The sequence below is a fragment of the Leptodactylus fuscus genome, chromosome 2 (genome assembly GCF_031893055.1).
Source record: "Leptodactylus fuscus isolate aLepFus1 chromosome 2, aLepFus1.hap2, whole genome shotgun sequence".
NCBI lineage: Eukaryota > Metazoa > Chordata > Amphibia > Anura > Leptodactylidae > Leptodactylus > Leptodactylus fuscus.
This window is the reverse complement of record NC_134266.1, coordinates 178,188,267-178,206,334: the sequence shown is the minus strand read 5'-3', so window position 1 is coordinate 178,206,334 and position 18,068 is coordinate 178,188,267. Positions and strand designations below refer to the sequence as shown.

The following is an 18,068-nucleotide window of genomic DNA, read 5'->3' as shown; positions in this document are numbered from 1 at the left end:
TATTCATCTCCTTATAATAAAGGAAGCACGCACTTGTAGCTCTTATTAGATGTTAAAGAGCTCTTAACGAAGTCAAAATAGTGCTCACTACTAGATGCTCCTGGCAGTTATATGCAACTATTTGCTGATCTTGGGGTTGAAAATTTTTAGTTCTCAAAAAGATTTTTGAAAGTAGTTATTGGTAATTCTTTTCACATTGAGATGATTGTATTCATCATTTGAAATTTAAGCATATGTAAGTATGCAAGCCACCAGAAGTAGAAGCAGAACAAGAGTTAATACTAATCTTCATCTATGTTTTTAAGTCTCTTGTAAAGACCTAAAGTAACTCCTTCTTGCATGTGTCTGCAAATACCTATCTGGGGACTTGTTTCCCCACAAATTAATGTTTTACTCAGTAGATGCTGTTGACCTACGGTCTGTATTCTGCATCAATGGCAATGCAAAAAATAGCTAGGATATACCATCACTACTATGGTGGTGGTTAGACTGCTAAGAACATTCATGATGCCTGGAATGAAGTAGTCCCAATTTATTGCTGAGTTAAAAGGGATAGAAATTGTGAATGGTACCCCCTACAGTGAAATTCTGATGGAATATCTGTGATTTTATAGTTATTTTTTCATGGGTTCACCAAAGTGAGCTGTGTGGTAACCCAGTAATAAATTTAGCTTCTTTGCTATTTTCCAAAGTGTCCTCCTCGCACAGTGTACTACAGTTAGTACATGCATAGCTAAACAGGAATTCACACTTAGAGGAAAATTGGAAAGCTGATCTTCATGTAGAAGAGAACCCTGTTGTTAATATTTCCAAGAACTTCCTCCTTAACTGGTCATATGGGGGGTATGGCTCAAGTGTTTCTAGTACATGTGGCCTTCATACTGGCTATTAATAATCTCTTGTATGTCAACTGATAGGGAGTTTCATCCTTCAGTTTTTACACAAATATCCAAACAAACTATATTTGTTAGGTGTACGTTGATGTTTCTTGTTAAGGTAATGAATATCATTTAGACATAAATTTTTATGTACAATATATTTTTGGATCCACTACTAACCTATGTTGAACATTGTCATCCAAGTTCCATCTATTCCAATTAATTGTGCTGTAGTATTTAAATTGCCTCAGCAGTTTTTGAACAAGTCCGTTTTTATTCATATGCTAATTGGACTGGGTGCATGATGCATCGTGCACCTGCTTTGCTATTGTTTCCTATGGGTGTATACAGCACAGGCTGCTTCTGATGACTCAGCTTTCTGTTTGCGCACACACACATAGGAGATAATAGCAGAGACGAGTGCTGCTGGGAACTTCCTGTGCTGGCTGGAAGCTCATTAGCATATGAATAAAAGTGGACTTATTCAAAAACCACTGAGGTAACTTACATACTAAAGGTAGGTGTGAAATAGACTTTCTAAATGCTTTGCAAGGATGTGATTAGTTAAAAATGACTTTTCCCAATGATGGAACCCCTTTAATGGGAATGAACTTCTAGGCACCATACCAGTACTAAGGTAGATACAGCCATGTGTAAACATGAAAGTGGCTCCTTAATTCCATTGATTTTAGAGGATACTAACATCTGCCCGCGACTTCGTCCACAGGTTGGTGGTGGCGCTCAGCCGCGGAGAGGCAACTCTTCTCCCGTGCTCCCCCTGCCGCGTGTGGCCAGGCCCCTTCTTGAACCCACCAAAGTGGGTCCTGCGCACCATCCTCCTGCGCGCTAGCCAGGGGCACAAATGCTTTGCCCTCGCTCACCTTACCCGCACCCTACAGTGTCCCGGTGTACTTACTGCCCTGGCCGAACCGATGGACATGGTGTCTCTCGCTGAGTGGTGCTGCGCAGCCACGTCAGGTCCTGAGGGAGGCTGCACTGTCGCTGTAGAGAATACTAGAACTCACTAGACTGTGAAGAGAGAAAAGTATGGTGCACAACTGCGCCAAGCATCCCTTGTGAGCACCTTAGGGCCCAACAAGTCATTCATAGGGGAAGAATAAAGATCAAACCAGAACAAGGAGTTAGGATGGTGGGGAGCAAGCCACAACTTCTCTATCTCCATCCATTTTGTGTGAGCCTGGAGGGTAGACTGAGCCGGAACACTATGCAACTAGGTTTTATATTAGAAAATAATATAAAATGTTAGTAATGGAAAAGGCACCCCTGGTACTGGGGGGAGGGAGGGGGTCATCAGTAGCTGCCTGTGTCTTCCTCCGGCCCAGACAACCCACAGAATCAGGGCACAAAGGTCTCGAAGAGGAATCTGTATTAGGAGATTTTCAACTAGAGTAATTTCGGCAAGATAGTCATCTTTACCGTGACTATGCAGCCGAAGAGGGACAAAGGGTTTTCCAAGCACTTTAGTGAGAAGGACCTGTATGTGTCTAAAGAGTGGAGGGAAATTTTCTTGGTGAAGCTGGGAGAACGGCTTGGTCGAAGAGATTCCCTGTCACATACTGTTAGTGAGATGGGGGGGGGGGGGGGGTGAATAAGCTGAAGGGAGTTTCATTGTTGTGGAAGTAGAAGAGTAGAGGCCTTTAATTGCTACTAAGAAGGGGCTATGTAGACAATATGTGTCTAAAACTGTAAACAAGAATGGCCACACCAGGTGATCAAACACCTTTTCTGCATCCAAGTTCGAAATCACATCGATAAGGTCAGTTGTCGTCCTAGTGGGACTGGTGTGGGGGAGTAAAAAGTGTACGGTAACTCTGTCAGGTGATCCTCCACAAGTCATACATAGTGTTGCCTAATGATATAACTGAAATGAGTGGAAAGCCTACAGTGGACAAGGTGACATGAGGTGCCAGTCAGACTGATGGTCCATGGAATCTGAAAAATGACATATTTAAGTCACCTCCAATAAAAATACCTGCAGTGGGGAGGGCTGCGTCTTTAAGAACCCTAGTGAGGAAGTCAGAGGGTAATAGGCTGGCCTTTAAGTTTACTGTGAAGAATAACATATCTTGTGTGGCGTCTAGGAGATACAACCTCAAGGGTGAATGATGGGGAGATGAGAATGGCCGTCCCTGCATGGTTTTAGATTGGGTGGCAGAATACACTGTGGGGTAGAAACTCAGAGCATAATTAAAGGAGCAAGAATCGTCAAAATGGGTCTCTTGCAGAAACGCAGTATCCGCTTTAAGAGTGCATAGTTCTGCTACAGCCATTTTGGGCTTTGCATTATAATTAAGACCTTTGACAATAATAGACACAATCTAAGAAGACAACATAAAGCTTACCACCAGACGACCAAAGAGCCGTAGGGCCCTGATACTCAAAAGATGAAGATCGAGGTAACCATGAACATGGAGGCAGAGTAGGCAGAGGCAAGATGAGGTAGACACAGGAAAAAAACAAAGAGGGAAGGAGGAAGACCAGACAAAGAACACAACAGATACAGGAATAGAAAAACAATCAATAAATCCTGGGAGAGCTATTCCCGGTAGGGAATAGATTTAAGTGCAAAAAAACAGAGGGAAAATTTATCTATAATAACGTGCCATGTAGAATCAAATATAACTACGGCCTAGCGTCCCTATGCATTGGGAAGCAGTGAAAAACAAAACAAAAAAAATAAATAAAAATTGGGAAGCGAGGCTGTGGAAGCGGATCAGGCGTGTCAGAGAACCAGCTATCCCAGACCAGATACGAATCCCAACAGCCTACCCTGCCATGTAGCAAGCTCTAGCAAAAATGAATAACTGAGCCTAAACGACTGTGGGGAAGAAAGTAAGAATGAAGAGGCAAACTGCCCATAAAGAACAGCGAAACAAGGGGGTTAAAGCATTGTCAATGCAAAAGAAGGTCAGTGAGGGGAATCCCAATGAAGAGGACAGGGAGATCTGGAGGCAGGAGCAGAGTCCATTGAAGGCAGATGTCGCCGCTTCGGCAGCATGGTTTTCCACACGGGTTTGAAAAGGGAAGGCAAGGCAGCAACTTCCCAGTCTGAAATGGTAGGTGGAGAGATGCCAAAGATGGCATCATAGATAGCATAGTCCAGAGATTGCAAAGTGGTGGTACGCCCATTCTTCTGAGCTATACAAGGAAAGGGGAACCCCCAGTGATGGGGGAAGCTGATGGCCCCGCCGGACTGAAAGGAGACTCTTTAGGAGCTGCCATTTCTGTAGCGTAATCCAGGAAATGTCAGGATAGAGTTGGAACTTTGTGCAAATCTTGCATGGAGCAGGCTCGCCCCATAATGACCTCTTTAAGCTCAAAGTCACAAAGTAGATAATATCCTTAGGAATGGTGGTCACTTCCTTAGGACGGAGGACTCTGCGTGCTCTATCTAACTTAATGCGATGGTCTGGTGGCTTGTCTAAGTGTAGATTTCTGATACTCCTCCTCTGTAGCCTTTGGCCGTAGTCCGTTGCTATGCCTCCTTGGTTATCCAGGTCCACGAGGTGACTGGTCTTGGCCTTAAAGGAATTGGTCACTTTCTAGACCAATACTGAGAGACATATGTTATTGTTTGTATAATAGAAAGACATACAATTTTCCAATTCTTCACACTTTTCTAGAACTTCGCCTTTTGTCATAAATTCTGTTATTTCTAATGGACAAAACTCTGCCCATGGTCATGTGATTTACAGTCCATGGTCACGTGATGTACACACAGGTGCACAGCTGATTACCAGGCAGATGTCTGATTACTGTGCTGTGACTATAATGAGCGGCACCTGTGTGCTCATCACATGACCATGGACTGTAAATCACATGACCATGGTCAGAGTTTCATCCACTAGAGGTAAGTAAAATGAATGACTGCAAGCAGAGATCTAGAAAACAACGTTATGTTTCTAAATATTGGTGCCAGTTGGTGCAAGTCTATGCGCGCGCACAGCTGCAACTTCTTGTTTAAAGGTGTGTTTGACTTCGTCGATCAAGGTCTTAAGGCTGTATTCACACTGAGTAACGCTGGCGTTTTTTGTGCTTATTTTTGCACATAGCGCTGCGTTAATGCCGCGCTATTTTGCGGTGGCGTTGCCCGGCGTTAACGCGGCGCTATGTGCAAAAATAAGCACAAAAAACGCCAGCGTTACTCAGTGTGAATACAGCCTAAAGATCTGTTTAGTGGGAAGCATTTGGAGTAGGGTTTGTTATTAAGAGAAGGGGCCAAGGCTGATGATGGCTGGGGGTGCTGATGACTGACTGCCAACACAGGAACTGGTCCATCGGGGAGGGACCTCTAAAAGTTGTCTGAGGGCCAGGGACCTTTTTGAGAAGCGTCTTCCCCATAACAAGTATGTAGCTTCTACAAGTTCAGCTAAAATGGCAGAGGAGAAGGGAGCACTTAACTCATGTGACTGTCTCCATCAGCGTCTAGGCCACGTCTCCCCAAAAAGTCCTCCTTTAAGCACACAGACTTTTCGTCTGTGAAGCCATCCTTTTCTGACCGATGCAAAACGGGGTTTAGCATTGTCTTTCAGAAATATGCAAGGTGATTTATTTTGATTGGGTTTTATGAAGTTCTAGGTTTGTATGTGTGGCTAGCCACAACTTTGGCACATAGCTTGTTTTATTACGTAAATGGTATATACTTCATAGGCCAACTATTAAAATAATAGTATCAGTGCTTGCACAACACAGAACTGCTATCCCCAGTAGTATTGACAATCTCTTTGTAGAACTGTGGGATATATTGATGCTGTAGAAGCACAATGGAAAATTTTAGTTGCTGCGGTTTTTTTTTTATAACGGGTGTAATACTAGTGTGTATGTGTATGTGTGTGTGTGTGTGTGTATGTGTATATATATATATATATATATATATATATATATATATATATATATATATATCAGTTAGCTAAATAACAAAACTATATTTTGTGTTATTAATTTCTTATACTGTTGTATGTCTTGTACAGATGTCAGTGAACTTAAGGAGAGCCTCTACGTGCTTGTAAAGGAGCAGCAAGTACTCGCAACACAGACTGCCACCACCACCCTCTCTGCTATGAGACTAAAGCAAAGACTGGTCATACTGGAGCGATATTTTATTGCACTGAACAGAACTGTTTTTCAGGAAAATATCAAAGTAAAGTGGAAAAGTAACACAGTCCCTCCTCCTACAGTGGAAAAGAAAGGGTAACTGCTTCTTAATAGCCTCCCATGCCTATAAAATATTAATGTATGCTCATCACTGTATTAATTTACACAAATGATACTATAAAAGTGTAGGAACTACTCCTGATATATTCTCCAATAGAAAAAAAAAATATGAACATGGCCCAAGTAGCTTTAATGCAGTAACTGATATGTATGTTAATATTTTGCTTGCAATGCATGTACTTTTGTATACATGTTATGGCATGTTTCCCCAATTTTTGCATTCACAACTTTGCATGCTGTAGAACTGCAGTTTACCAGAATTCCTTGTTTGTTTAGAGCTTGCACCAAACACTACTATAATGTGATGCAGAAAAAACTAATAATCCCACTATATTGCTGGTTCTGATCTGCTAAAGGGGTTGTCCAGTCATTATAACCATTATCCTCATGCCTTATTAGGATGACATCACCTTTTACTCCAAGGAGAAGCTGTGGCTCTCGCTGTAGCAAACTCAAGCCGGTAAATAATTTAGGCTAGGGCGACACCGGAATTTTGGTCACAACACACATTGTACAGCCAACGATAGCAGGATATTGCTGCATTCACTGCAACTAATGAACTCAATGTAGTCGTGATTTGCAATTTACCATAGTACAATACTTACAAAGGATCCAACAGGGTTATTTTGTTTTGCGACCGATGTGTTGCCACAGGTTGTAGAGACATCCCCTTTTTGGCAGCGTTTATCTACATTTGGAATAAGGTGAAATATGAATGTCGCCTGTGCTATGATCCAGATTATAACTCTGGATCAGAAAGTGTAACTAAAGCAGTGTTTTAAGGAGCTTTTACATGGGTCAGTGAATGCTCATTCTCAATTATTGGCCTGCCTGTCACATGAGCACTAATGGTACATTGAAATGAGCAAATGTTCATAGTTTAGATCAGGGGTCTCAAACTCAACTCAGCATGTGGTCCGCAGAGCAAGATCCCAGCCAGTCGGCGGGCCGCACCGCGGCAAATTTAGCTCCACCCACTTTTATGTTGACTCCGCCCATTCATTTTTCATGTGCCCCCACACTGTATAATCCTCCTACAGTCACCCGTAAACTATGTCCCCCCTCCATCTTTCCCCCAGTTACATATACACCCTTCATCTGCCCCCAGATTCATGTCCCCACATCTCTGCCCTCAGATTCATGTCCCCCCATCTCTGCCCCCAGATTCATGTCCCCCCATCTCTGCCCCCAGATTCATGTCCCCTCCATCTCTGCCCCCAGATTCATGTCCCCCCATCTCTGCCCCCAGATTCATGTCCCCCCATCTCTGCCCCCAGATTCATGTCCCCCCATCTCTGCCCCCAGATTCATGTCCCCCCATCTCTGCCCCCAGATTCATGTACCCCCATCTCTGCCCCCAGATTCATGTCCCCCCATCTCTGCCCCCAGATTCATGTCCCCCCATCTCTGCCCCAGATTCATGTCCCTCCATTTCTGCCCCCAGTTTCATGTCCCCCCCCATCTCTGCCCCCAGATTCATGTCCCCCCCCATCTCTTCCCTCAGATTCATGTCCCTCCCCTGGTTTAGATAATCACATCAAATGATTTTTTTTTTCAGCAGCACATATTCCCCAATGTACTTTGCATTAGCTTGTTTCAAGGGGTCATGTGCTATATTGTGTCGGTGCTTGACTTTCCTTGCATCGTTCCTTGTGCCAGGGCTTTTACTCAGCATTTCCTATAGATTACATCTATACACTTTGGATTTCCACAGGTTTCTGTAAGCTAACTAAAAACTATTTATTTATTTATTTATTTATTTATTTTGAAGAGACTTAATTAAAAACTGTAGTCAAATAAATTAGAGTCCACAAAACCCAATCTTGTGACCACATTAATAGTTCTTTATTTTTTTCCCATTTGTGTGCACTTAATTTCATTTACATAATTTTCTTTCTTTCTTTTTTTTTTTTCTTACTTTCACACTCTGTACAACTTTTTATTTCTCATCCGGTCTATTTTGTTGTTTCTGAAAATGGTGACTTCATCCCTTGCAGTGAGGACATTTTTGAGCATACCTTTCATGTACACAGCTCTCGTCCTGTTGGCCAGGGGGTGGAAGGACTTGCTAGAGTGGGCTCCCGAGCTGCACTGTCATTTGCCTTTGCATTTCTCCGAAGAGCATGGAGATCTGGTAAGTCAAACTCTCCTTGAATGTTCATTTTCAGTCTCTCTGTGAGTGACCTGTATTTATGTTGCTATGTAATGCTTCTATTGTTCATGTATCAAATAAGTTTCTTATTTGGTTAGAAATAGCAGCTACAGTATGTCCAATGTACGGTATATCCACATTCTGTTTGCCTATAATGCAGTATATATTCCTGCAGCACTTTTACCTGCAAAGCCACAAGTACATTGGTAGTCAATTCGAAAATTGTTACCTTCAGCATTTCATCCAGGCTATGGCCTCCTTCTATGTCATTACTGAGTTATCTCTATGAGATATGGTGCTGCTGCAGATGCTACTTTTCTAGCCCCAGAATTTGCTGATCTCATTTATCACACCTCAGCAGCTGTTAGTGTTGTTTGAGTTTCTCTTTACTTTCTGACTTATACATTAACACATGTTTCCCTAAATAATCTAAAAACCTGCAACATAGTAATTTGGCATTATTGTCCATGAGTAACTATAGAAAAATCCTGCTGTTAGGCTGATGCTCTATGTGTGTGACTCCTGGGACCCTTGCTACCCTATGATAGATGTGCTAGAATGGATATTGGTCATTGGATGATGAGTTTCACATCCTGGGGCACATGTGGTTTAATATATCTCTAGAAAGCCAACAGTGCGCTGAATTCACCCCTGAAGGAATACATAAACCCTTGAAGGAATTTATCCAGGGTGTGGTGAAGATAGCTCGGTAGAAGCAGTGGTGCGGACCCAAGCAGTCAATTACAGGGACACAAAATATGCAGCAAACAGGTTTATTTAGAAAAAAAACCCCATGAAAATAAATAAAGCTTCACTTCAGGCACAAAAAGAGCAAAACAAAATATAGCCTTAAAGAGGACCTTTCACCTCCTGGGGTACATGCGGTGTAATACACCTCTAGAAAGCCAAAAGTGCGCTGAATTCAGCACACTATCGGCTTTCACGTTCTGTGACCCCGGTGAAGAGCGATCAGTGCCAGTACCGTAGCTCTTCACTGTCAGAAGGGCGTTTCTGACATTCAGGAAGCCCTTGTTCACAATAGCATCTATTGCACTGTACTGTCAGAGGGGGCGTTCCTTACTACCCAGCTATAACACTGAGTGTTGAGGAATGCCCCCCTTCTCCCCCAGTACTTTTCTATGGACTAATACTATCAGGAGTAGGGGAGGCATTACTCACCGCTCAGCGTCATGGCTGGATGGTAAGGAATACCCATCTCGCAGTACAGCACAATAGACGCTACTGTGAAGAGGGGTGTTCCTGACAGACTGTCATAAACGCCCTTTTGACAGTGTTGGAACAAGAGAAGAAGAAAAATACGGCACCGAGCCAACCCTAGTATAGTAAATTCAGCACAGGTATGAGTAAAGGTAAGCAAATGGAAAGCCGCTCACCTTAGGGGGTTGTGTAGGATACAACAACCACAACATTTAAAAAGATGTTAGAAACCTAGAGGGAAGCAGCTGGAAGAAACGTCACTGGGACGTAGAGGCATCAACAGACTGGGACCAAAATCTTCAGAAGGTTTGGCAAGGAGAAGCGCTCACCCAATTGGATAACGATATGTTTATTAAGGCACGACGCATTTCAGGCACTTAGGCCCTTTATCAAGTGCAATAAATCACCTTCCCAGAGCAGCTGGGAGTCTTAGTGGTTCCGAGTTCAGGCTCCAAACCTTCTGAAGATTTTGGTCCCAGTCTTGACAGTGTTGGCACTGATGGCTCTTCACCGGGGGCTCAGAACGGGAAAGCCGAGCTGATTTCAGCGCACTGTCAGCTTTCTAGAGGTGTATTACACCGCATGTGCCCCAGGAGGTGAAAAGTCCTCTTTAAATGTTTGGAAAACCCTTTTAATCCTGTTTTATTATTTTAAAGAAACCTACAAATAATATTACAGAATGTAGAAAAGTATGTAGTTTGTATGCAAGTATGGTTATACGTAGGTTGATTTGCAATAGTATCCATCTATAAATTTAAAGCAACAAAAAAGAAAAAATTGACTTGTAAGCTCACCTTCCCACAGACCAGGTGCACGATCATGAACTTCTGGACTTATCAAAGTTTTGTGTATCCTTTTGTGTATCCTCCTGCACTTCTAGGGCTATGATTAAGGGATACCGCAATCCCGAAACGCGTCAGCCTAATAGCTAAATATGTAACAACAGCGGTTTTTATCTACACCTTTTTGGGATTTCTGCCTTTCTCACTGTTCTATCTGTTTGTGAATTTTATATGAAGTATTAAGAGTTAAATTTTACCACAACCAAGAGCTGCGGATCTACTCTCTCTCAGTATTTTCTACGAGTATCCATCTACAGTATGTAAAAAGCAGGTTATAGACATTGATAGCCTGAGGAGCCACAATACATAAGCATGCTTGGTAATCCATATGTGGCGAGCCCAGGATTCCTTCTCCAGGATGCAAAATGATCAAATTTGACATTTTTGTCAGTAAATCAATAATGTACATCCAGAAGTTTTAGATTGTAGTGTGGGCCACACTGTATGCCAAAAGTCTGCAGGGGCAAACAAAAATCTTGATGCAAAGATAACTATTTTTATCAGACATATACAATCCTCTATAAACCTGCTATATAATTTAAACTTGTCCTTGTACAGCGAGCTCCATGGGTACACATTCAGCTGTCGTGACAATTCTGTGTCTTTAGTGATATCGTTGTCAAGATGTTTACTGGATGACTACTCTTAGGCACTCTGCTGAAGATCGTATCAGTTGTTACAGAGATCGCAGTAGTCTCCTTGGCTCTAGACAGAGTTGGAGCTGGTATGATATAAGGAGAATTAGGTCATCCAAGGGATGGGTGATATCCCTGTACTCTGGGTGATATCCCTGTACTCTGGGTGATATCCCTGTACTCTGGGTGATATCATTGTACTCTGGGTGATATCCCTGTACTCTGGGTGATATCCCTGTACTCTGGGTGATATCCCTGTACTCTGGGTGATATCCCTGTACTCTGGGCGTGTGCACAATCTAATAGGAAAGATGTCATGGTAATGGTAAAAAAAAAAAAGTGGTGGCCAGGGACCACCCTGTAGTATATACCTCCCAGGTAGAAAGGTGGCTCAGTGGTTAAAGGGGTTGGCCACTTTCAGACCAATATTGACAAACAAATGTACAATAAAAAGATATACAATTTTCCAATATACTTACTGTACCAATTCCTCACAGTCTTCTAGATCTCTGCTTGCTGTCATTCATTCTGTTACTTCTAGAGGATAAAACTCTGACCATGGTCATGTGATTTACAGTCCATGGTCATGTGATGTACACACAGGTGCCGCTCGTTACAGTCACAGCACAATAATCAGACATCTGCCTGGTAATCAGCTGTGCACCTGTGTACTCATCACATGACCATGGATCGTAAATCACATGACCATGGTCAGAGTTTTATCCTCTAGAAGTAACAGAATGAATGACAGCAATCAGAGATCTAGAAAACCGTGATGAATTGATACAGAAAGTATATTGGAAAATTGTATATCTTTTTATTGTACATTTGTTTGTCAATATTGGTCTGAAAGTGGCCAACCCCTTTAACATCTTTCATCACTGGAGTCCTAGGTTCAAATCCAGGCAAGGGCAACATCTGCAAGGAGTTTATTTTCCCTGTTTGGGGGTTAAAGGCAATGGCGGCTCTTGGGTTTTTGTAGAGCTTTTGCACCCAAGTGATGCATGTCTGACCAAAGCTAGTTGGCATCTAAAGTAAGAATGGCAATTTGAGAAAACCCTTCTAAATTCCTGGGCCATATGAAATTATTTGTTTTCCTGTCTTCCTTAAGAAATGTGGTTTATGGGCCAGTTGAGTATGCTTTAAATACTTTAAACTATGTCAAGCTGTTCTTAGCTGTATCATTTTTATTCTTGGCTTATAAAATGTTTCTAATTTGTGATATTATACTCTGTCTTCCTTCTAATGCTGTTTTTTTTATTTTATCCAGGCGAGGACGCAGATCTATGCAGTGAACTGCTACAAGAATCACTTGATGCCCTTCGGGCACTTCCTGAGGCCACACTCTTTGATGAGGGCACAGTTTCATCTGTCTGGCTTGAAGTTGTTGAGCGAGCCACAAAATTTTTAAGGTCTGTTACAGGGTGAGTTTGCTGTGGTTTTTGTTTTGTTATTATTTTGTTTATTTATTGTAGTTTTTTTTTTTTTTATTTCTTTTGTGGAACATAGTTGTGTGTATTAATACTGTATCACTGCTTGCTTGTTATAATAAAGCTGTACTAATTTATGTACTAACTGATTCACAAGGTTCCTTTCAAATTGTTTTACTTATGAGGTTATCCCTGCCTTGTGTCAGAAATGTGTGGTTTTTTTTTTTTTGTTTTTTTTGATCCAGTAGTGGAATAAGCAGAAGTTTTCGAGAGATTTCCTATATCTTGTGTAGCCACTCCTGGGTTTGGCTCAAAAAACCGCAGAACAAACTGCAACAAAAGGAGCAGCTTTTCTGCAATGTGCGACCTCTAGCCTTTACGGGGTTGTCAAGACAAAAATCAACCACCCTTTTAATGTTTAAATATGCTGGGAACAGTAAAATATAATCTAAAAAATCCATATTCTCCTGTCCCTGTTGCTCCGGTGTCCTCTCGCGCCTCCTGATTTTTCTACTCTCCCAGGTCTCTTCTGGAGTTGTGCTGAAGCTGCTGATTGGCCTCAGCAGTCATGTGACTGCTGAGGTGAATCATTTGCCTCAGCAGGCATCAGGAAGAGTACCCATGATGTCAAAGGTAGTGATATTTAGGCCCTTAGCTGATTGACTTCAGTGATCGCGTGACTGCTGAGACGAATCAGCGGTTTCAGCAGGACACCGGAAGATGCCGCCGGAACAGATGAACTGGGAGGTGCTGGAGGACACCGGAGTAACGGGGACAGGCGAGTAGGCCTTTTTTTTTCTTTTTTTTTTTTATAACTGCCCATGGCAGATTTAAACATTAAAAGGGTTGTCCATTTTTGCCTAGAGAACCCCTTTAAGGAAAACACCAGCATGTGACATGCTGCAGATTTTTTTTTTTTTTACATTGTGTGGATGGAATTAACCAGATCCCCATCCACTTTGCAGGTAATGTAAAAGGTTGCATTTTCGCAACATGGGTCCCAGGATTTGCGCATGGACTACTCCTCCATCGATGAGACCTATGTAAACAGATACTTCCCATATTGTAGATGCAGTCCCTGGAACATATTCTGTCTTATAAGTTGTCTTCTGAATGACTACTTATTACCATTTAAGTTCATGTAATAATAGGGCAGAAGTCTTACATTGTAGTATACTGGTTATAGCGACATTGTAAGTTGTGTTGTCCAATGCAAATGAGTCTATTTAATATCCAAATTCTGTCCTATACATAACCAGTTTTTCCCCCTCAATAAATTTGTTGTACTAGCAGTATGTGGTCACATTTTCCAGTATTCATGTGACCCAAAAGCTGGCAAATTAGTTAAAAAAAAAAAAATCTTAATTGAAAGATGGTCAGTGAATTACCGTATTTTTCGGACTATAAGACGCACTTTTTTTCCTCCCAATATGGGAGGAAAATGTGTGTGCGTCTTATAGTCCGAATGCAGCGTGCGCAGCGTCTGTGTCCCGTCTGTGCGAATGAAAAGAAGAGCAGCACGGTGCCTGCCTGCTCTGCCCCTCCTTCCCTGTCTGTGTCGCGTGTTTGCAGGAGCGAGATCTGAGAGGCAGGGAAGTAGGGGCGGGCCAGACAGGTGAAGGAAGCGTGGTTTCAAGCTTGCCGAGAAAACCACGCCTCCTTCTCCCGTCTGGCCCGCCCCTCCTTCACTGCCTCTCAGATCTGGCTCCGGCAATGATGCTACACAGACAGGGAAGGAGGGGCGGGCCAAACGGGAGGAGGAGGCGTGGTTTTCTCGGCAAGCTTGAAACCACGCCTCCTTCACCCGTCTGGCCCGCCCCTATTTCCCTGCCTGTGTGGCATCATTGCAGAAGCGACATCTGAGAGGCAGTGAAGGAGGGACGAGCCAGATGGGTGAAAGAGGTGTGTTTTCAAGTTTGCTTAGAAAACCACACCTCCTTCACCCGTCTGGCCCGCCCCTTTTTCTCTTCTTACATAGCTTCACTGCAGGGTGTCTCTTTCCATCCATGGATGAGATTAGATAGAATAGATAGATAGACAGATAGACAGACAGATAGATAGATAGATGGATAGATAGATAGATAGACAGACAGATACACAGATAGACAGACAGACAGACAGACAGACAGACAGATAGATAGATAGATAGGAGATAGATAGATAGATAGATAGATAGATAGATAGATAGGATAGATTAGATAGATATGTTCAAATCACCCCCATAGCCCTACAATACATATAAAACAAAAACATTACTGTGAAACACATACACATTTGGTATCCCTGTGTCCGAAAGCCCCCGGTTCTATTTACATTGGTGAAATATTATATTATTAGGTTATTAAATATTTCACCAATTTTTTTTCCTTAAAATTTTTTTTTTCCCTATTTTCCTCCTCTAAAACCTTAGTGCGTCTTATGGTCCGGTGCGTCTTATAGTCCGAAAAATACGGTACTCTAATAACACCAGAATATAATAAAATAAGTCTTTAATAAATGAAAATAGATAATACTTAGCTGTGGTTACAAATGATGCAATAGTTCACTGGATGGGGATCATTCACTGATATACACCCATTGTTTGATTAATTCCGGAGGGGCGGGGCATCTTTTTCTCATGATTCCAGCTGAGACTACCAAACCATAGCCCCCTACAGTTTTTCTAGTATCTTTGGGGTGGGTGAGTGGCTGAATAGTATACAGCAAGCATGTCAAACTCAGGGTACCCCGAGGGCCACATGAGTAACAAGAGGTTGTTGCGAGGGCCGCACACAGCAGCTAATGTCACACACGATTTTAACAGCACTCATGAAAACAAGTTATGAAGTAGTAATATGTAACAGCAACATATATTTAACAAGAATACAGCAATTAAAAACTAAACATTTATTTGCTATCATTTTTTTCAATCTTTTTTAGATAAGTGGTGATCAGTCAGCCTTGTTCTCTGAGAAGATTTTGTTAATTTCATAAAAGAAAATTATCTGTTTACATATACACCCTTCATCTGCCCCCAGATTCATGTCCCCCCTCCATCTCTGCCCCCAGATTCATGTCCCCCCATCTCTGCCCCCAGTTTCCTGTCCCCCCATCTCTGCCCCCAGTTTCATGTCCCTCCATCTCTGCCCCCAGATTCATATCCCCCCCATCTCTGCCCCCAGATTCATGTCCCCTCCATCTCTGCCCCCAGATTCATGTCCCCTCCATCTCTGCCCCCAGATTCATGTCCCCTCCATCTCTGCCCCCAGATTCATGTCCCCTCCATCTCTGCCCCCAGATTCATGTCCCCTCCATCTCTGCCCCCAGATTCATGTCCCCTCCATCTCTGCCCCCAGATTCATGTCCTCTCCATCTCTGCCCCCAGTGTCATGCCGTCCCCTCCTTCATCTGCCCTCAGTTTCACGTTCCACCTCTATGCGTACACACAACTTACCTTCTCCGACGACTCTGAGTCCTCGCTCCCCCGCCGCACTCTCTCTCTCGGGCTAGTTCACACGTGAACTGCCCGCGCGGGTTTTGACTCTGAGAGAGACGCGGCGAGCCGCGTCTCTCTCTGGTCAAAAAACGCCTGCCGCGACCATCGCGGTCGCAGGTATCCCCTCCGCTGTCGGCTCAAATGAATGAGCCGACATAGGAGGTTGCTGCCGGGGGTGCATCACGTCACATCACGTCTACACAGCAGCGTGTAGTAGCAAGTAGCCGCGAGAGTTGCACCTCTGCGGCCCGCACAAAAGTCTCAAACTTTGTCTCAAGAGACAAAGTTTGAGACTTTTGTGCGGGCCGCAGATATGCCTGTAAAGGGCCGCATGTTTGACATGCCTGGTATACAGAAGTATACAGAATTTGACTATTTTTGATCACTATAAGAATTTTTTTTTTTTTTTTTTTTTTTTTTCTTGAGCAATTTTGAACCAATAAGCACTGAATCAGCCAAAAAAAATGCATGATAATGTATAGGATACTTTTTTGGGTTTCTTTTGTTTTCCGTATAGATTTTGGTAGCAAATAACCAATTAAAGGGATTTTCCAGGCACATGATATTATCGATCTACCCTTATGATAGACCATTGGTGTTAGATTGGTAACACTCGGGTCTCTGCTGTGGCACTTGGCTCAGCTCCACTTTCTCTTCTCAGGCTCACCAACATGGTGCAGCGTAATCCCTTTCACATGAGTAGAGTTGTGCTACAATATCAAAACATTGGGCGTTTGTTTTACATCAGTTGGATATTGATGGCCTATCCCAAGGACAGGTGATCAATATCTTAGTCCTGGAGAACCCCTTTGTTGTTAGGGAGCGTTCACACTACCGTCGGTGTCCGACATGTAGTGTCCGCTCCTAGTGTCCGCTCAAAATCTGTCACGGACACTAGGAGCGGACACTAGATGTGTCCGTGACACCTGTCATTCACTTGAATGGGCATCAGGTGCATTCTTTTGCACTCCGTGCCCGTCCTTCCCTGTCCGCAAGAGAAGATGTCTGACTTCTCAAGCGGACAGAGGAACCCTGCATGCAGGGCTTTTCTGTCCGCTTGAGAAGTCGGACATCTTCTCTTGCGGACAGGAAAGGACGGGCACGGAGTGCAAAAGAACGCACCCGATGCCCATTCATTTGAATGACAGGTGTCACGGACACATCTAGTGTCCGCTCCTAGTGTCCGTGACAGATTTTGAGCGGACACTAGGAGCGGACACTACATGTCGGACACCGACGGTAGTGTGAACGCCCCCTTAGTTGGTAATTCTTAGATTCATACTCTCCTCAATATGTTCCTCTGAATTACTTACTGTAGAAGTGCTTTTATGGGTATTAATTGATCTACCATCAGTATATTAGTTTGTTCGTGTTCTTTTTGTTTTCAGTGATATCCATGGTGCTCAAAGTCCTAGGGGTGCGGGAAACATTCCACTTCAAGACCAGCACTTGGCACTTGCTATTTTACTAGAGCTTGCTGTACAGAGAGGCACTCTAAGGTTAGTATGTATAGCAAGTGAATTGTGTCTATATAAAATTATATTCTAGTGTCTATTTTTTCCTACCGCACTGCCTCACATTATATTACACTATGACAGCAATATATGTAAACACCCACAGTCTTTAGAGGAGTTATCGGCTTGACCAGAATATTTCTTACCACCTCTACCAAGGTCATCAATGTTGATTTATGATTAAAACTTGGCTCCACAAAGGTGTCTGCTAATGAATGGTATTAAATCATTATTCCGTAGTTGGGATTTGAATAGAGCAATGTTTGTATGCGCCTTGTTTGTGTATATGTTGAATACAATGGTGAATTTCCCAAGTGCGAACAAAAGCTTAAAGTTGGTTTTTTATTATTTGTTTCATGAAATATGCAATTTTCATATATTTTGTGTTTCCTAGCCAAATGTTATCTGCTGTTATGCTGCTACTTCAACTCTGGGACAATGGAACAAGGGAAACTGATAATGAGAGGTCAGCCCAGGGAACCAGTGCACCTCTCCTCCCTTTACTACATCGCTTCCAGAGTATTGTGTGCAATAAAGATATTCATAACCTGGAAAAAGAGATTCAGGTACGTGCTCAGGATGGTGAGAGGCAGAGGAGCTAGAGCTGCCTATGGAAGCTTTGCCATTTTTTTTACTTGGATTTAACTAGTTCTAGGTTAAAACATAAATATATATAATTTTTTTTTCTA

General features: G+C 42.8%; 1 protein-coding gene across 6 annotated transcripts in view; it reads left to right on the top strand.

Annotated features, from left to right (window-relative positions):
• Nucleotides 1-18,068, top strand: part of HERC2 (HECT and RLD domain containing E3 ubiquitin protein ligase 2) — a 121,839-nt gene that overhangs the window by 14,687 nt on the left and 89,084 nt on the right. For 3 of the 6 annotated variants that reach the window (XM_075265219.1, XM_075265216.1, XM_075265215.1), the window contains exons 5-9: nt 5,870-6,089; nt 8,111-8,247; nt 12,231-12,384; nt 17,254-17,364; nt 17,774-17,945. In XM_075265219.1, the coding sequence (XP_075121320.1) occupies nt 5,870-6,089; nt 8,111-8,247; nt 12,231-12,384; nt 17,254-17,364; nt 17,774-17,945 (794 nt within the window). The remainder of the gene's footprint in view (nt 1-5,869; nt 6,090-8,110; nt 8,248-12,230; nt 12,385-17,253; nt 17,365-17,773; nt 17,946-18,068) is intronic. The other 3 variants (XM_075265220.1, XM_075265218.1, XM_075265217.1) reach the window with 2 other exon arrangements.